Source organism: Poecilia reticulata, chromosome 5 (genome assembly GCF_904066995.2).
Source record: "Poecilia reticulata chromosome 5, P_reticulata-male-v2, whole genome shotgun sequence".
NCBI lineage: Eukaryota > Metazoa > Chordata > Actinopteri > Cyprinodontiformes > Poeciliidae > Poecilia > Poecilia reticulata.
Window position 1 is genome coordinate 27,223,169 of NC_088834.1, and position 20,091 is coordinate 27,243,259.

At 42.2% G+C, this 20,091-nt stretch overlaps 2 protein-coding genes across 4 annotated transcripts in view; one reads left to right on the plus strand and one right to left on the minus strand.

Annotated features, from left to right (window-relative positions):
* The window catches only part of LOC103465576 (nuclear receptor coactivator 3-like), a 51,274-nt gene extending 39,533 nt beyond the window's left edge, over window positions 1–11,741 (plus strand). For all 3 annotated transcript variants that reach the window (XM_008410563.3, XM_008410562.3, XM_017305008.2), the window contains 12 exons: window positions 370–1,325; window positions 1,408–1,531; window positions 2,499–2,741; window positions 3,591–3,797; window positions 4,024–4,141; window positions 4,266–4,437; window positions 5,765–6,127; window positions 6,249–6,359; window positions 6,982–7,237; window positions 7,312–7,504; window positions 7,587–7,773; window positions 9,002–11,741. In XM_008410563.3, coding sequence (XP_008408785.2) covers window positions 370–1,325; window positions 1,408–1,531; window positions 2,499–2,741; window positions 3,591–3,797; window positions 4,024–4,141; window positions 4,266–4,437; window positions 5,765–6,127; window positions 6,249–6,359; window positions 6,982–7,237; window positions 7,312–7,504; window positions 7,587–7,773; window positions 9,002–9,013 — 2,942 coding nt within the window. In that variant the 3' untranslated portion in view covers window positions 9,014–11,741. The remainder of the gene's footprint in view (window positions 1–369; window positions 1,326–1,407; window positions 1,532–2,498; window positions 2,742–3,590; window positions 3,798–4,023; window positions 4,142–4,265; window positions 4,438–5,764; window positions 6,128–6,248; window positions 6,360–6,981; window positions 7,238–7,311; window positions 7,505–7,586; window positions 7,774–9,001) is intronic.
* A 3,902-nt stretch (window positions 11,742–15,643) lies between these two features.
* Window positions 15,644–17,165, minus strand: id1 (inhibitor of DNA binding 1, HLH protein). Its single transcript, XM_008410561.3, has 2 exons — window positions 16,612–17,165; window positions 15,644–16,367 (listed from the first exon to the last, which is right to left on the minus strand). Exons 1-2 carry the CDS (start codon window positions 16,957–16,959, stop codon window positions 16,332–16,334), a joined length of 384 nt encoding a protein of 127 aa, XP_008408783.1. The 5' UTR covers window positions 16,960–17,165; the 3' UTR covers window positions 15,644–16,331.
* Window positions 17,166–20,091: the final 2,926 nt, after the last annotated feature.

Consider the following 20,091-nt stretch of genomic DNA (forward strand, 5'->3'; position numbering starts at 1 on the left):
CACTTAATTCAATTAGTGGAAGTTGATGGAAATAGCAAAATTAGTCACTTTCTGTGCCAAAAAAGTTCAATGCACACTTGAGCTGGTTTGTGGCTTTTCCAAAAACGGTCAATTCACTCAAAGGGGAGATGGAAAAGTGTGAGTTTAAACATGTGGTTGGGGGCGTGGCCAGTAGCAGCTTATTTGCATAAAAGTGACAAGAGCCTTAAAACAGAAATTTCATTTTGAGAATAATCTTGTACAAAGTATCTAATGAACATGTTTTGTATAGCTCATAGACCTATCCTAACCTATTCAAGGAAGCATAATAGGTCAACTTTTAAGAATGCTCTTCTTTCTTATGTTTGTTTGTCTTGTACTATGTTGTAGCTTTAAACTCCCCCATGAGCTCAAGCCATACTGGGAACTCTGGAGGCGGAACAGGAGGAGCCAGCTACTCCAGCAGCTCCTTAAACGCCCTGCAAGCCATCAGCGAGGGTGTCGGGAACCCGATGCCCCCATCACTCACATCGCCGCCGCCACAAAAGCCTGACAGCTCCCCGAGCATAAACTCCACCAATCAGGCAGCAGGCGGCCCCTGTAAAGCAGGCCCCCCGCCATATTCAGAATCCAAGAGCCCGGGCAGCTCGTTGGGGGGAGATCAGCAGTCACAGCAGCAGCACCCACACACCCCAACCGCCGAGGGCCCTCCGGACCGGCCGGACAGCCAGGCGTGCCTCGGAGCCGGAGACTCCAACCGGCGGGCCCCCGACAAGTGCAACAAGAAGCTCCTGCAGCTTCTCACCTCTCCAACAGACGAACTGGTGCAGCCCAATCAGACGCTCGGCTCGGCGCCCGCTTCCATGACCGACGCCAAGGACGGGGCCCCCGGCGTCACCAGCCCGTCCTCGACAACGGGAGTGTCGTCCTCCACCAACGGGAATCACGGCGCCGTGACGTCGTCCGGGGCAACGAGCCAGTCGCTGCAGGAGAAACACAAGATCCTCCACAAGCTGTTGCAGAACGGGAACACGCCCGACGACGTGGCCCGCATCACGGCCGAGGCCACGGGCAAGAGCAGCCTGGACGCGGGGACGCCGGAGCCGGGGCCCGCCGGAGCCGCCGGCGGGAAGGGACCCGAACCCAAGAAGGAGCAGCACAGCCCCAAAAAGGAGAAGCCCCGCCCCCTCCTTCAGTACCTTCTCAATAAAGACGACTCTAAGGAAGGAGGCGACGTGAAGCCAAAGCTGGAGGATTTGGACAGGAGAGGAAGCAAGGCGGGCGGAGTCAGCAGCTCGGGCCCTCACTCCATGGATGGGAAGGTGAAGCTGGAGCCGACTGATGAGGTAGGACTTTGAATTCATAGATGGGGTCGGATTTAATAAATGAACAGGTTACATTTGCAGTGAATAATTTCTCTTTCTTCAGACGGAGACTCTGGAGACCATACTGGGCGTTCCACGGAGCAACTCCGGATTCTATCCTGAGCCAGACTCCAGAGCCGGGAAGGAGACGGGAAACAAGCCGGGAGCCATGTCTGACGCTCTACTTGGTGAGGCGTCTTAATGATACATGTCATAATCAAATGCTATGAATGAGTGGTGGAAAAACAATCATACTGCGCCGTGAAGAAGTATTCATGCATGTAGGTGTTCTGGTGGTGCCCTAACAGCTTTGCACATGACTGAAAAGGTTTCCAGTTCTTTTTTTGTAAAATGATTCGAGCTCCGTCAGATGGGATGCAGAGCAACTATGAATATCAGTTTTTAAACTGGCTGTGCAGGTCAATTTATCTGGGCTGAAATGATTACTCGGATTAATTGTGATTAATTTAAATATTCGTCAACTAATTCAGTAATCGATTAATCGTCAACTGGAGTATTCAGACAAAAAAAAAAAAGACATTTAGTGAATAAGCAAGAGCCAGGGGAGTAATTGAGAAAAATCTGTACAAAAATATATATATGTTTTTATTTAAGGTAAAAAAAAACATCTTTTGTCTGTAAATATGTTGTACCCAGAATTCCTCAAGCAGCATAGTTTTAGCTTTAGCTATCTATACAGTCAATAATCAGTTAATCCATAAAGTAATCAACACGGTAGCCCTACTCTGCACTAATAAGTCTCACAGAAAGTTGATGTCAGACGTATTGCTTTGGCTGCAGATGCAGCTCATAAAATTCAGCAATAAGATGTTCATTTTCATATTCAAAAGGAAAGTTTTATTTAGTTATGTGTTTTGCATAATTATTTGTTTATTTGCATCTTTTCAAGTATTTTTAATAAAGCATAAAAACGTTTAATTGAAAAATCTGAGGAATGTAGTCATTTTTATCCAGTTAATCAATTAATCATCTGAATAATCGACAGGTTAATCAACATCTAAATTAATCATTAATTCCAGCTCTACCATTCGTAGTGTTTTGTTGTTGCTGTTTTTTTGTTTCCTCTGAAAGTTAATAGTTTCCTCAGTTTAAGTGTTTAAATGCGAGCTGATCTTGTTGACGTTTGTGTCTCAGATGGGGAAAGAGTCCCAGGCCTGGCAGCGCAGCGCGTGCCTTTCCAGAGAGCCCTGTCCCTGGATGCTAAGCCCATGGATGGAGAGATGGCAGCTGGAGGTGGAGGACTGGCGACGAGACAGAACGTCCCCTGTCCATCGCTGGTTAAACAGGAGAACATGGATCCTTCCATCCGACCCGGACCAGTGCCCAACGGCTTCCCCGGAGGCATGGGCGTGTGTCCACCCCGAGGAAACGCAACAAGTAATTTAAAACGCCAAAACCTTTACACACACACACACACACCATAAAAACAAGATGGACACTATGCAAAACTGAATGCAAAATACTTAAATAGATGGGATTTTCAGGGTGCTACGTTGGCAGAGTTGCACAGTTTGTATTCGAAACTATTGGGGCTGAAATGATTAATCAATTTAATTGTGATTAATTGATTTATTAAAATAATAGTCTACAAATTTTGTTATCAATTAATTGTTGACTGGAGTATATGGACTCAGTAAAAAGTAATTTGCTGAAAGACATGATCAGAGAAACAATTAAGCCAAAACTGTACAAAACGTATATACATTTTGCAATTAAAAAGAAAAACCATCCTTTTCTGTAAATATGTTTTACCCAGAACTCCTCAAATACCACAGTCTTAGCTTCACTGGTTCAAATATATATTTTTTAAAAATCTCTTGTTAAGCACATTTTGCTATCCAGTTATTTATCGATTAATCTAAAAATACTCAACATATTAACCCTATACTGTATTGATAAGTCCAGCAGAAAAGGCTGAGCTTTTCACATATTGATGTCAGAAGTATTTTTTTAGCTGCAGATGCATCCTTTGCTACAAACGATCAAACGCTCTTTAATTTTTTCAATGTTATGCTGTTTCATTTTAGGCAATAAAAACTTTATTTTCCTATTTAAAAAAAGAACTAAATTATGCTTGTTTGCCCCTTTTAAACTATTTCTAATATTCTATAAAATAAGCTTAAGTGGTTGAGTTAAAAATTTGCAGAACGCATAAATTGTTTTATGCGATTAATCAATTAAAACAATCGCCGCAGCCCCAGAAACCATTTGACCTTTGTTGTACAGGAGGAATGGGCAGAGGTATCCATCAGCGCCCTCCGATGGCGGTTCCAGGGGAGTGGGGGATGCAGAGGCCCAACAGCAACCCTGTGACTGGACCTGGACATCCGGGCATGGCTCGTCCGGGCCAGATGGGATTGCCCATGATGAACCGCTCCAACAGTGTCCCTGCGAACCCCAGATCGATGCTGCAGCAGCAGCTCATGGATATGGGTATGACTTGTGATCAGTGATAAGCTGGGCGGAGTTTTATGAAGTAAAAAAAAAAAAAAAAAAAAAAGCAACATAGAACTATAAAAGCCAAACTGCTGTTACAGGAATCTGTTACGTTTCACATTATGACACCAGATTGAAGATACTATCTGCCGAAATGGATCAAAGCTAGTTTTTTTTGTTTGTTTTTTTTTAATGCGTAGAATGTCCACTATCTCTTATGCAGGTAATAATGAAGGTGGCATGGCCATGAGTCCGTTTGGTGGAAACGGCCCTCCTCCTCAGTCTCCCTCCTGGCCTGACACCCCCATGGGGATGGACAGACCGCAAAATTGTGCAAACAGGTGAATATGTTGCTGCTTTTTCACACCTTTGGGTTTTTTCAGGTTCAGTTAAGACACTGATAATTTGTCGACTTTGTAGTCTCTGACAGAGACCTAATCGTTTTTGTGTCATTGGTTGACTTAGGGACACGTTTGTTCATCCCCTGGAGGAGCTGCTGGGGACTCTGCCCAGTAATGATGGGCCAACTGATGAAAGAGCTCTTCTGGACCAGCTGGACTCTCTGCTCAAGACCGCTGATGTCATTGCTCTGCAGGAAATAGATCGAGCCCTGGGGATCCCTGAAATAGTGGGCCAGGTATGGACTAACTTGGAGCAAGAGATTTGCATTGCATTCACTTACTGGATGTTGGTGCCCGCAGTTTGTCACACACATCCATTTCATTGTTTATCCATTTGACACATTATCCATCAACACGTCCAACTGTTCATCAGATTTGCTGCTATAATGGTTTCAAATCTTCTAGGGAGGCATTTTCGGGAATTTTCTAACTATTTTTCTAGAAATGCATTTGTGAGGTCAGACACTGATGTTGGACACCTGAGTGAAGTTGCCCCCCACCTTCTTCAAATTAAATGAAATTGGACTCGAACGTTTGTGCAGCCAAACTTTTCAATTATAGCGTTATAAGTCTTAAGATTTTAATTTAAAAAGTTTCTATAAACCAACTTGAGAAGAATGTCATGTACAGAAACTCTACTAACCACTAAGCACGGTCTCTATGACGTGAATAAATGAAACTGATGCTTTCACTAGACTGACCATACAAGAAAACCTGTTACAATGAGCAACGAAGCAATGAAGTGAGCTTGATTATTTTTATTCTGATGGGCAGTTTTGTTAACAGACACTTTATAGTCCATTTTATTTATGGTTTTAGTTGTGTATCGTTTTTGTTTCTGTTTACTGTTTTGTGCTGATTTTAATTTGGATATTACAGTAACACTTAATTTGAAGGGGTGTGCATAAGACTGACGTTACACAGTCATAAGCATGAAGGAGTCTTTATGAATGTTTGTGACTGTTGTCATGATGTGTCATTTGGTAAATAATGACACTTTCAATGCAAAGTTGACTCTTTTTTAATGTACGTTTTAATGCAAATTTGCATAAAAATTTAGTTATTTACACAATAATGCTAAATAATGCACTTTTAGTGGACCTTTAATGCAACTTTTAATGGAAATTAGCTTTAAAAGTGTCATTATTTACCAAAAAACACTTCCTGACAACAGTCATAAACTGTCATGTAGACTCCTTCATGTTTATGACATTGTAATGTAATTCTGATGCACACCTCTTCAAATAAAGTGTTACCGGATCTTTAAAATATCTTCCAGTTGCATTGTTCTGCGTTCTTTACGAAATGACAAACATGCATTAGTCTTTGAGAGAGCAAACTGGCATTATTATGCTTTTATCAGTACAGTATATTACTTAAAAATAGTCTGAAAATGACAGTATTATTATCATTTATCACATTCATTTCTGGGACTGTTTATTGCCTTACAAACTGAGTTATCATTGCAGGCCTGCTAACAAACAGTGTTGCTTTGTGTTGCTATGCTACCCTGCCGCTCCGGTAAAGTTTCTCCTCCTTAACTTCTGTCTTCGTCTCCTGCAGGCCCAGGGACCCGAAGGCCCACAGCCGTGCCCGGATCAGGTCCAGGGCTCATGCGTCCCGTCAGAACCCTTTCCAGGCCACGACTCCTCGATGAGCTTGGACCAGAAGCCAATGTATGGCCAGGCTTACCCGGGCCCCCAGTCGATGGGAATGCAGCCTGGTTACGCAGGTAGCTCGATGCAGGGCCAGTCGCCTGGCGGCTTCAACCCCATGATGAGTCAGATGGGCCAGACAGGAGGCTTCCCTGGCATGGCGAGCATGGGGGCCATGGGCAACCCCCGCGCAAACATGCAGCGGCCTCGCATGATGACCGCCACCAAGCCTCTCCGACTGCAGCTGCAGCAGAGACTACAGGGACAGCAGGTGAACACACAGAACCCTGGGAATCATCTTTTATTAATTTTTCTTCTGTGTTTCGATGAACCTTAAATTGCCATAAACGTTTCAGGCTCATTGAAAAGCATTTTTGTTTCTTCTTTGGCAGTTTATGAACCAGGCCCGACAAGGCATGAAAATGGAAAACGTCCCTGGAGGAAACCCCGCCATGCGCTCAGCCATGCAGCCCGCCATGCAGTCAGCAGGGATGAGTGGTCAGGTATGCAGCCAGCACCATGCATGTCGCTTTAGGTCAACAGGGCTGCAACTAACAATGATTCTAGTAATCCATTAATCTGTCAATTACTCAGACAATTAACTGATTACCTTACTATTGATTGGTTACTCTGACGATTAATCAATTAATCTGTCAATTATTCGGACAATTAACTGATTACCATGACGATTAATTGATTACTTTGATGATTATTTGGATTTTAAAAATGTCCATATTCTGCAGATTTTTTATATAACTACCTGAGGCTTGAGACAACTAACAAATTTTACTGTCTAAAATGGCATAACATTCTTTTAGTGAATGCTTCGTCATTTGTAGCTAAAAAAAATACTTATAACATCAACACGAGTTTTGGGTAGAACATATTTACAGACGAAGGTTCTTGTTAGCTTAGATGAAAATGTTTTCTTTTTTTTGCACAGTTTTGATTTAATTACTGCTCTGAATATGTTGCTCTTTCAGCAAATTTCCCTTTTTTGAGCCTGTTTGCTTAGTTAACAATTAATTGATTACTAAATTATATGATGATAAAGAATCACAATCAGTCGGATGAGTTAATCGGTTACTAAACCCAGTGACTGCATGTGCTGTTGTGTGTCTGCAGCCGGGTTTCATGAGTGCCCAGATGATGGCTCAGCGCAACAGGGAAAACATGATGAGGAGGCAGAGGATGGTGATGATCATGCACCAACAGCAGCAGCAGCAGCAGCAGCAACAGCAGCAGCAACAGAATCAAGCGGCGGCAGGAGGCTTCAGTCCTCCTCCTAACGTCACAGCACCTGGGGGCATGGAGAGCCCCATGGCAGGGCCCCCAATGAATCAGGCCGGGCAGCAGGGATTTAACTACGCAAGCAACTACGGTGAGCTGAGTGAGGCAGAGACGGTCGTCTGCAACGATTCTCAGGTTTCAGCTTCATATCCGGTGTTGTTACAGGGATGAACCAGCAGGGGGACTCGACATTCATGGCTCCCGGCAGCAGCCCGCCGGGGAACATGATGCAAGGCCGAATGGGGGGGCCTTCACAGAATGCCATGATGGCGGGGATTCAGGGGAATCCCCAGGGAGGGCACATGTACCCGTCTGGAGACATGAAAGGCTGGCCACAGGGAGGAATGCAGAGAAATAAGTGAGTACCATCATCCATTCACCGGATATTCCAGGGTTGTTGCTTTTTTTTTGTATTTGACTCTATTTCTGTTTCTATCCAGCCCTTATCCTCAGCAGCAGTTCCCACAGCAGGCTAACCAGGGCCAGTTTGGACCCATGATGATGAACCCCACAATGAGTGGACCCGGACCAGTCAGTGGCCCAGCAGCAGGACAGATGGCTCAGATGCAAGGCCAGATGGGGATGAACCCAATGGGGATGAACAGGCTGCCAATGGGACCCGATCCGGTAGATACGATGTTACAGTACTACAAAACTCTAAACATTTAGATATTTTATCCTGACGCAACCAGGATTTTGCAATGTGACAGACAGTCACAAAGTAGCAACTAATAGTGAGGTAAAAGGAAAATAAAGTTCATGGTTTTTGGTTTGGGAACGTATTTTCAACGCTGCATTGTCCAACAGATGAAAATGTGCAGCAAACAGCAAAACATGCTGCAAACACGTGAATGATGAAAAGTCCAAACACACATAAATACAAAAAAAACAAATGCAACAGACAAACCCTTCAACAACAAAAAATCACAGAAAGTAAGAGAAAAAATAAAAATCCCACAAATGGCTAAAACAACTGCAGATACAACTGCTGGAAACTCTTTCCACAAAACGGAAATCCTCCAGGGAGAGGTAACATTACTGCCTTAAATATGCCGCTGCTTTATAATATTCATCTTCTGACTTGACATCCCATTAAAAAACCAACAGCCCTGCTTTACTGAGTACAGTTTGCTGTTTGTCGCCACCTAGTGGCCTGGAGGACTTCCGTTTTATGGTGCAAGTTTGATGGGTTTTATGCCTTTTTTTTGCTACTTCCTGCATTTTTTTCTTCTGCTTCTATTTCCTGTTGCAACATTTTTAATTTGCATTTCTGTCATTGATTGGAGGTATGTGCTGACATTTTCTGTAATTGCAACATTTTTTGGCACCTAGCATTTTTCTGTTGCATTTGTTTTGTGCGTGCGTGCGTGCGTTCGTGTGTGCGTTCGTGCCTGCGTGCGTGCGTGTGCGCTTGCTTGCGTGCGTGCGTGCGTGCGTGCGTTCGTGTGTGCGTTCGTGCCTGCGTGCGTGCGTGTGCGCTTGCTTGCGTGCCTGCGTGCGTGCGTGTGCGCTTGCTTGCGTGCGTGCGTGCGTGCGTTCGTGGGTGCGTGCGTGCGTTCATGGGTGCGTGCGTGCGTGCGTGCGTGCGTGCGTGCGTGCGTGCGTTGGAGTTTTCATGCAGTTAACATTAGGAACACTTTTTGTTGTCTGGCCTTCACACAAACATTTTTGCCCATTCCTCTCGCTTCAAAATCAAACCGTCCGATTTAATGGAGTGTTCAATTTTAACATTTCAATGTCATTATAGTTTGCACAAATAACAGTACAAGGGATAAAAAATATATACTTTCACACAGTACTGTATTCATCTTTACGACATGAACAATGGTCTCATGATGGACCTCTGTCTCTGCAGAAGTTCTGCTGAGGACCTGTGGCGGACTCTTCCAGCTGGGACAGGACGCCCCAGACGGTAGATAACCTACCCCCAGCCCCCACTCCTTTTTCTTGCTAAAGAAAGTAAGAAACGATGACTTAGAAGCCTGGGTACAGTCAGGTAACGTGGGACTGTACTGCAATAAAAGAAGTGGGCCACAGAAACTGCTTTGTGCGAAACGTTTTATTCCAAGTCGGAGCCTTGGAAGCACAAAATCGACCCGCGTCTGTTTGGGCGGCTGACCCGGAGCCGCCGGGCAGTATACAGCGCCGCAGCCAGGATACAGAACAGGACTATGGTACGACTGGCTGCGGCTGCACTTTACCATTAAGCCTCCTTGTTTCTGGAGGGGAGGGGGAAAAGTGGGGAAAAAAAGCAAAAAAAAAAAAAAAAAAAAAAGGTGGATGCAATATTCCTTCATCTTTACAGCCTTACTAGAGATTCAATGCCTTTACAACAGTTTTAGTTTGTTTTGGGGTTTTTTTTTCCTTAGCCTTTAAATGCACCTCATTCTTAAGTCATTGGAAGCTATAAGCACACAGTTTACTAATAATGTTATGCAGATTGGAGCAATAATTCTTGCCTCTATGCTTTAGACTGTAACTGAGCATCATAATCCATGTTTTTAAGAAAAAAAAAAACACAAAAAAGGAATGGTACTGCAGTATTAGATGTCTCGTATGTCTTCTGTGAATATGAATTGTAAATAGTGGAGAAATATATATCAGCCCTGCTTTTATAGGCCCGTTCTTGCACAAAAAAAAGAGACCTGGTTGTATTTTTGTGTCCCATAGGTCAAAGCTGATTTGGTTGATTTTTTTTTTTGTTTGTTTGTTTTTTTTTTATACCATTTGCAACACGTTTGGGTTCCTGTTCTTGTCGTTTCCTGAATGATTTTAATTCCCCCCTTTATTGGGTTTGTTTCTCATCTTTTAGCAAGGCACTTTTTTTTTTTAAATAAACGAGGAGCGTCTGCTTTGTTGAAGGTCTGGGTTTGGACACGGTCGGAGGGTTGGTTAAAGTGAAGGAACAAAAAGACACGAACTCGTCAGAGCGAGTACGTCAATTTGGTTAGGACACCCCCGCCCCTCCCTTCTCCTTCGAGCTGCAGTTTTTTTTGTTTTTTTTTTAGTTCACACCATCTTTGTTTCGACTGCTATCGACCGGCAGGATCTACCTTTTCAACACGCGCAATCCAAAGAGATATTTTTCCACATCTGTGTATAGTTTGAGGTTTTTGATGTACATTTTTTTTTATTTTTTTTTTATGAGATGTGTTATCTATTATTGGAATGGTAAATGGGTACATATAATGAATCTGTTTAAATAAATAAACAACATAGGACGGTTCTGGAAATGGAGGAAAATTCTCGGCTCATCAGAGCGAAGAGGACCTGAAACTTTGAACCTGCTGGAAGTTTTTTTTTTTTTTTTTTTTTTCCCCCCACTTCCAGGAAACATAAAGCATGCTTTTGCTGTGTTCAAGAAATACCAATGGAATAACATGACATCCACTTTGAAACATATCAATATTTCTTCTATTTTTCAGGAAGCAGCATTTGTTTTTAAGCTGTCCAGATTTTGTTACTTCAAGAAAAAGAAAAAAAAGAAAGAAAAAGGAACTTTTCGAGTCGAATGAAGTACAAAAGAGACGAAACGTTTTTAGTTTTTCTTTGTTTGGAGGTGGAATAAGCTGACATTTTACGGGATGTATATTACTAATTTTTCTGTTGATGTTGATATTGTTGTAAATACAAATTTATATTTAAACATTCTCGACTCTGACTCTGCGTTCGTATCTGCGTGCAAATCATCTGTTTTTATTAGTGTGGGTCTAATAAAAATGTGTTGCCTTCTCATTGGTAGTCTAATGTTGTTTTAAAAGTAAAACTCTGCTGCTTTTATTCTTCCTGTGTTGCACCAGTAAAATATCTAACATTTGGAGAACTTTACTGGTTTAGGATTGTCTGTAGGACTGAGGCCAAACTGCACATTAAAAGTCCCATGTCTATTAAAAAAAAAACAAAAAAAAAGCCTATTGATGATTTGTTTTTTCCCCAGACAGCATGGTGAGTTATTCATAATTATATTAAAAATCTGCATCTGTTCATTTTACTCACGACTACAAAGGCAGTTTTTTACTCTATTATTGGAATGGTAAATGGGTACATATAATGAATCTGTTTAAATAAATAAACAACATAGGACGGTTCTGGAAATGGAGGAAAATTCTCGGCTCATCAGAGCGAAGAGGACCTGAAACTTTGAACCTGCTGGAAGTTTTTTTTTTTTTTTTTTTTCCCCCCACTTCCAGGAAACATAAAGCATGCTTTTGCTGTGTTCAAGAAATACCAATGGAATAACATGACATCCACTTTGAAACATATCAATATTTCTTCTATTTTTCAGGAAGCAGCATTTGTTTTTAAGCTGTCCAGATTTTGTTACTTCAAGAAAAAGAAAAAAAAGAAAGAAAAAGGAACTTTTCGAGTCGAATGAAGTACAAAAGAGACGAAACGTTTTTAGTTTTTCTTTGTTTGGAGGTGGAATAAGCTGACATTTTACGGGATGTATATTACTAATTTTTCTGTTGATGTTGATATTGTTGTAAATACAAATTTATATTTAAACATTCTCGACTCTGACTCTGCGTTCGTATCTGCGTGCAAATCATCTGTTTTTATTAGTGTGGGTCTAATAAAAATGTGTTGCCTTCTCATTGGTAGTCTAATGTTGTTTTAAAAGTAAAACTCTGCTGCTTTTATTCTTCCTGTGTTGCACCAGTAAAATATCTAACATTTGGAGAACTTTACTGGTTTAGGATTGTCTGTAGGACTGAGGCCAAACTGCACATTAAAAGTCCCATGTCTATTAAAAAAAAAACAAAAAAAAAGCCTATTGATGATTTGTTTTTTCCCCAGACAGCATGGTGAGTTATTCATAATTATATTAAAAATCTGCATCTGTTCATTTTACTCACGACTACAAAGGCAGTTTTTTACTCTATTATTGGAATGGTAAATGGGTACATATAATGAATCTGTTTAAATAAATAAACAACATAGGACGGTTCTGGAAATGGAGGAAAATTCTCGGCTCATCAGAGCGAAGAGGACCTGAAACTTTGAACCTGCTGGAAGTTTTTTTTTTTTTTTTTTTTCCCCCCCACTTCCAGGAAACATAAAGCATGCTTTTGCTGTGTTCAAGAAATACCAATGGAATAACATGACATCCACTTTGAAACATATCAATAATGGGTTTGACTCTGATTAGTCAAACCCATTATTTTCATGTCCTGGATAAACATTCAAAGAAAAATAACAGAGTTGATAAAATGTCAAGATGACAAGATGTTAAAAAAATACTTTCTGGAGCATTTTCTGAAGCACTTTACTAAAAAAAAAAATCATAATGTGGTTAAGACGAGAGGCATTAAGTGTCTTAAGGCACTTCATGTATGGTCATGTCATGGTTGAGTTTAGCAGCATCTCTCGAAACTTGAGACATGGCGATGTTTGCAACAAATAAAACATTTTTAAATCCTGCATAAAATGAAAAATCTGTCAATTATAATATACTTTGTTAAGGGGGCAGGACTGTGTATTTTCCAGGCACATGGTGCCATTTTATAGCATAAGAAATCAACTGTTACCTTCAGTTGTAAAAATGCTACATATGTCAAATATGACCTGAAAGAAATGTGACTTTATTTAACGCCTCTGTCTCTTTAAGAAACTCCTGCTCCTTCTGACGCTCCACCTTCAGGAAGTCATAACTGCGCTCCTCTATTAACGCTTTCATAATGGGTTTTTTTTTACCAGCGTTCTACTGAGAAGCTCATACGATGAGCTCAGCAGATGCAGTTCCTCCAGGAGTTTGCTAATTTCTGCTGGCTAGTCTGAAGGAGCAGAGTGTTACTCTGAGAGGTGGAGACTTGGAAACTGCAGCTCTGAGGAGGAGCTTCATCTGCATAGATTGCACACGGTCCATCCAGGCATTTTGCACAGCTGAATGGTTGCCATGGGAGATTCAAGGAGTTTTCAAACCTGCCTGAAAGAATTAAAACAACACTCCATGTATGTTTTTCATGAAGGAATTACATTATAACACGATGTAACGCTCCAAATGACTAATGGAATAAATGTTTTTATAATTGTTTCAGAAGAGGCTTTCCTGACCCAAGCTTAAGGAACCACTCAAAATGGATTATGTATTTCGGCTACAATTCAGTTGTAATAAATGAAAGAACATACTACATCTGTAAATTTGTGTATGTTTGTGTGTTACTACGACAAATATTTTGTCAGTATCAACTGTGTGAAATAATAAACGGATAATGTTTAGAAACATTTTAAAATCCTATTTTATTCCCATCAAGTACAAAAAAAACCCTGCGATTCTGTCTAGATTGTTTGTGAAATGTCACCAGGTTACCAGAAGAGGGCGCTGTTGTCTACTTGTGGTTTTCCACTTTTTTTCCTTTTTTTTTTAACCGCTGGTGTAATTAATTGTGATGTCGCTAGAGGGAGCTAAAATACAAGCGAGAGCCAAGCGAGGTGACATAAGGATTCCTTCACGTTTGTATATCATGGGATGAGCGTAGAAATTAAATTGGTGTCGATATTGAGACATGTGTCCACGGCAAATCCCTGACTGAAAATACTAATTAGAGAATAATAGATGGGTGTTGGGTCGGAGTCCAGCGCAGTAGGCTTGTGAATTTTCCCAGCTTGGTCATCTTGTACAACGCTTAGTAATACGTGTGCCATATTAGCTAATTAGCTAATATTTGCTGAATAGCGGACAGCGATAAAAACCTGGCTGCTAAAGCGGTGCGATGAAAGCTATTAAGGAGATTGTGGGTTAAATAGCTTAGCTCCTGGAATTAAAAATAAAAAAGTTTCTCAGTGTATATTAATAGGTAACTTATGGCGTATGAGTGTACTGTGGGAATCTCTACCCGTGAGCAACTCTCTCTCTCTCTCTCTCTCTCTCTCTCTCTCTCTCTCTCTCTCTCTCTCTCTCTCTCTCTCTCTCTCTCTCTCTCTCTCTCCGTGTCTCTTTGGCGTGATTCCCAGCCCATCTGCGGCCTGGCCCGCGGATTACTGTTTGTTAATGTTTCAATCAGCTGTGTGTTGAGGAATGTGGAGCTATTTAACCTGAACTTCCCCAGGTGTGCCGAGGCGCCGCTCAGTCTGGGCCCCGCCGCCCTCCCCTGCCCTTGGCACAAAGCTATCACACAAACACAATCACACACTGGCCGCGCCGGGGCTGCAGCTGTGCGCATCGCACCGCAGGGAAATGGGAAAAACATTGCACCAGGGAGACGGAATAAATCTTAGAGCGAATCGCCTCGCCAAAGCTCGTTTTTTTTTGTTTGTTTTTTTTTTAAACCACTGAGTGAGAGAGCAACAGAGAGAGAGAGAGAGAGAGAGAGAGAGAGAGAGAGAGAGAGAGAGACGCCGAAACAGAGCTGCAGATTTACGCGATAACATATTGGAACAGTACATTTAAATGATGTGTTATGACGTGAAACAAGCCCCCCTTTAAGATTATTGTTTCTTCTTCCCTTTATAAACTTCTTTCTCTCTCTCTCTTTCTCTCTCTCTCTCTCTCTCTCTCTCTCTCTTATCATTTCACACCTGGAGAATATTAAAAATGAAAATGGATTTGATTTCACGTTTTGACCGAATCTGCCCGTCTTTATCAAGGTCTGCATTTCCTCTTGTAATGTGATACTTTAATGGCCCACAGAGGCAAATGAGCAATTTAAGTACATGGATATGAGCCATTATGTTTACCACCAGCTGCGCTTGGATGTTACCTGCAAAGCCGGCCCAAGGGATAAGAAAGCCGAGCTGGTTCTGAACGTTTATGTTTTGATCTTCTTAAAGTTGGACATCTCTCACTTTTCAAGTTCTCCAAACTTTTGGAGAAAGTTTTTTTTTTTTTTTTTTCCATAACTATGAGTATGTGACATGCAGAAAGTTAGATTATCTATTAAGAATGAGCCTACTTTTATGCAAAAACGTACTTTTTAGCTTTGGGAGTTTTAAATTTGTTATGGGGTCGAAGAGAATGGGGAGGTTAGCTCTAATAATAAAGTGGAACTTTAAATAAATATTTAGATTGACTTCTCACTCCTGAATCTACATTAAAGTGTTGAGAGTTGGGGAAAAAAAACTTCCAGATTAAATAAATCAGAGACACACCTACTTGTCTGTGATTTAATAAATGACTCAAAGTAAATAATGCTGGTCAAAGCAGCTCGTTCGCTTATTAGAAAACGGTTAAATCAGGCTAATAAATGCACAACGACCATTGGACAATTGAGCTATTAGCATCACTATGGTGACCTCGAATCAAATACTGCTCAGGGGCCCCATAAAATCTTTTGCCAGCCCTGTTTGGCTGAGTTTTCTTTTTTTAACAGCTTCTGGTAAGTTTGAGGTTTTTCTAGTGATGCTTTCACTGTCACATAAAAAAAAAAATTAACAGACCTGTGCAAAAACACACCTAATACTCCTAAGAGTATTTGCTTTATTAGGAAAAAAATATATATAAAAAAGTTTGATTTCATCCTTTAAATCTCTAGGTGAGAAACAGACGCAGCACACGGGGTTCTTGTTCAAAAAATAGTGTTCTTGTTTTAATAAAAACGCAAATAAAGTACATTGTAAGAAAACAATATCTTCACATACTGTGGCATTGTAATATACAATACAGTTTGTCACTCAGGAATCTGAGAAATAAATTTTTCTTCTTCTTTTACAAAATGTTTGAATTCTTTATATGATTTTACACAAAATACAAAGAGAGAGAGAGAGAGAGAGAGAGAGAGAGAGAGAGAGAGCGCGACAGAAACACAAGCTTTTTTTTTTTTTTCCTTTTTCGAAACTCTACAAGCAGCAGCAGCAGCCTGTCGCTGGTTGCTCTGAACTTTGTCTTGGTCCCTCTGACTGACCCAGGCTCTCTAGATCTGGACACCGCTGCTCTCAGAGCCCCCGGATGAATCGAGAGCTGCGAGTGACAAGAGTCCACCGCGGCCGGAGGATGTCCAGTCTTGATTTTCTAGCTTTTGATTTAATTTTTTTTTTTTTGTAATTTTTTTTCTTTTTCTTTTTGTAAAGTTTTTTTCTTTTTCTTTTTTTTTTTTTTAAGTTGGGAGAGTTTTCAACATCCCCTACACAGTTCGAGGCGCTAGATTTCGACGTTTGCCCAGAATGTCACACCGGGTTCGCCTTGTTGGTCCTCCGCCGGGGCGCACGGCTTTTGAGGGGTTGATGTGGGGAAGATGCTCCATCTGCTCTTAGCGACACATTATCCTCTCTTCTGAGCAGCCGTTCTGGAGGAGGGAGAGAAAGAGAGAGAAGCAGGTCAGTGCATGTTGCTTACCGCCAAACACAGATGTGGTTTAAAAACGAAAAGCAAAACAAAACGTGCGCTTTTACGCATAGATTTGGCAACTTTTACGCACTCGCGCTCTCATGCGTCCATTACAAACGTGCATCCTGCTTTACGTGACGCTCTGATCTGTGTCTGCGGCACGTGCGAGGATGGAGAGGGGGGCGGGGGAGAGGGATATTTACCTCCACCGAGATGCTGGCCAGCTCCGCGTTCAGCGTGGTCAGCGGCGTGCGGGGGACGGAGTGCTGCTGGCGGCTCTTCTCCGGCTCGTCCAGCTCGACCTGCAGGTCCCAGATGTAGTCGATGACGTGCTGCAGGATCTCCACCTTGCTCGCCTTCTTGTTGGTGGGCAGCGTGGGCACGAGCTCCTTCAGCTTGCTGTAGCAGCTGTTCATGTCCTGCAGGAAGACGTTCATCTGCTCGTCCAGCAGCGGGATCTTGCACTTGGTGATGGCCAGGCTCTGGTCGGACAGGCCGATCTCTCCGCCGACCTTGCTCTTCAGGGCGCAGGTAGATCCGACAACCTTCATCTTTTGTCTCGTTAGCTTCCACAGAATGCGCCGAGGGGCGTTTTGGGAAAGTTTGAGGAAAAAGAAAACGCACACCCCCACGCGCGCGCACACACACACATACACACACACACACACACAACTGAAACGAGCGTCTTTCCTTCCTCTCGGAGGTAATGTCTACAAGTCTGTGTTGACAGTTCGCGACGTCCACATGGGGAAGCCTCCTCGGCCTTTTATAGGACGGCAGCGGCTACGGGGTGTGCGGGGCGTGGCCGAGCCGTCCCGTTTGAAGGGAGACGGCCAATGAGAGGCGCTCCGAAGGCGCGCCGTCAGCCAATGTCTGCGCTCCGGGCTGGTTATCGGAATTTACAATCTGTTTGAGGGATGGCGTTACAAATGGAAACAAATGTGTGTCTTTTATGGGTAATATGTGGGAATCCAGCTGTCCACGGCTTGGGGACTCTGCAGGTGTGGATTGCCTGGAGGTGGTGGGGGGTTGGGGTGGGTGACAGTCCAATCCAATGGGTGGTGAATTCCGGGGCCGTGCGCTGGGAGAATGTGTGTGGGATGGGACGGAGCTGAATGGGATGAATGGTTAATGACAATTAGGCCACCGCGGTGCCCCAGATTTGCCTTTGACGGCCGCTGATGGCACTGCAGATGTGCCGGACAATGGTACAGTAAGTTTAGGGGAATTAATCACACAGGCTGAGAAGAATGGGAACCTCTTTTTATATACTTTTTTTTTTTTTTTCCTAACCTGAGTGTCTCAATTATTATGGAAGAGCCGGCCCAAGGCAGAAGAGATGTAAGCAGCAAAACAAACCTGAACACCACAAGGTCCATAAAAAGTTGTATTCTCTTATGAATTAGAATATATTTACTCTGTAGTTGTCATGACGCATAGAAAACATAGAAGTGCAGAAAAAAAAAATTGGTTTACCTGCTCAATTTATGCCCTAAATTGCACATTTTAAGTCTTAATATATATGCGCAATATTATCATTTTCCTGGAACATAATTTTGTATCTGTCTGTGCAGTGCTTCTTAAATTTAGTGAGCTTTTATCAAACATTTAGTCTCATGCACAAACATGTCTGTGCAAAATATTTTCATCAACACTTCTCTCATATTTTCCTTAAAAGTAGCCGGAATGGCTTCTCAAAGAGGATTTTTAGGTACCGTTGCTTGTCAAAAGTCTGCGTTTTATTCAAAAATCATGTGAAATTTTTTTTACGGCACCACATATCACCCGTCTACAAGAGTAATGGGTTTGACAGCTCTTAGTAAAAGCACTTATTAAATCAATTGTTTGCATCTGGCGTCAAATGTGCATTTCTTACTGTAATCGTCAATTTTACGCGTAGCTCGTAAAGCCTACTGGTCGCCCTCGGCAAAATTAGCCCGGAGAATACCTCTGTTTACTCGCAGTGATTTGATTTGTAAAAACACAACGTTGTTTATTCATTGAACAGGTTTACAGAACAGCTCAGCAAAAGCCATAAAAGTCATATTTTCATGCTGGCGGCTGGCGGTCTCCAATTTTGTTTCAGTCAGTCTTTTTTTTTTATTGTGTTTGTCTCAATGAGATTTAATTTATGAAGAAGATCTGGCACGGATAACGGTGCTAGATCATTCTCATTGTGTCACTCTGATCACACAACAGCTGCAAATTACATAATAATAATAATAATAATAATAATAATAATAATAATAATAATAATAATAATAATAATAATAATAATAATGCTGGCACACAATTATCATAGATGCAATTTTTATTTCTTTTACAAAGGCTTGGCAGAGCAAGTTTTCTTTTTCTGGGAAGTAAGTTTTGTAAATAAATAACTGGTGCTCATCTCCAATGACCAAAGAGAAAAACCAATAAATTTTTTTTCCTTAGTCTAATTAGGATTTTTTCTTCCCCAAGTAATGAGATTGAAAATGAAAACATATTTGTTGATTTAGTTCAATAAATCTATAACAGCTGTAAAACTGAAAGTTGGCCCCCAAAGGACATGCCACCCTGGGTCCTGTTTAACTTCGTACTGCCTCTGGCTGGTAGTGTTTTCTCACTCTGAGAGTTTATTGAATTGACCGGATAGTTATGGACTTAGAAGTGTTACGATCTGTTTTACTGATCTGGAAAATTAATCCCAACGTCACCGGCGCTCTCTGGGTGAAATCTGCGTTCATTAAACTCAAGGCTTTCTTTATGTTCACAAAAAGCACACAGTCCCGTCACCCCCCCGCCCCCTTTTTTTTTTTTTTTTTAGCGACTAGCTGAAGGAGAGCCAGTGTGAGCAGCAGCTTCACGGATTCCTTCACATGTTTCTGCAGTGTGTGCTCAGCCTTGTGTGCACACGAACTCAGATCACATCGCTCTGTTCCGAGCCTTCCTCCTCCTTCGCCGCCTCCTCCTCCTCCCAGATTGTCCAAACAAGCCAGAGCAGACTGGCAGGCGCCAGCGCGCTGACGTCACCCATTCATCCGAGCCTTGACGCCTGTCAGCCTGGCGCCGCTCGGGCGGTCTCCATGGAGATTTTAAACAAGAGGGCTCGCGCTCTGCAACTCCTCCATTCACCTGCGTGGAGGAGCAGCAGCCATGAGAACAAACCGGCTCAGGAGCCTTTTTTTTCTCTCTCTCTTTCTCTCTTTTCTCTCTCTCTCCTCCATTTATCACCTTAAAGCAGCGGGATGAGATTACCGCCCAGCGCACCTGCGGAGCAAAGCGCTGTCAGCCGGTTAACAGCGGGGCAACAAAGGAGGAAGGCTCGTCATTATGCTGTTTTAACAGGGAATAAGTGCAGCATTCCTGCAGACAGCCCACTTTCACTGCTTTATGTCCCTGTGGTTGCTATAAAGGCTCAAAGCATGCATTTTATTTCAACTGCTGGAATTTTCAGCTTTATTTCTGCAGAGCTTTATAAGCTCAACACAAAGTTCTGCGTACGCACAGAGCTAGCATAGCACAGACGGAAAAAGCAAGACTTACACAGAGGCTTGCCTTTTTCAGATTTCAGATAAAGCTGTGTACAAAAATTTAGTTTCAGCAACACAAAAATAAGTTTTATGCTTAACCGCTGACCCAAGTTTCATTCTTATCTCCTTCTGAGCAAACATTACAGCAAAACCGTAATGAAACACATG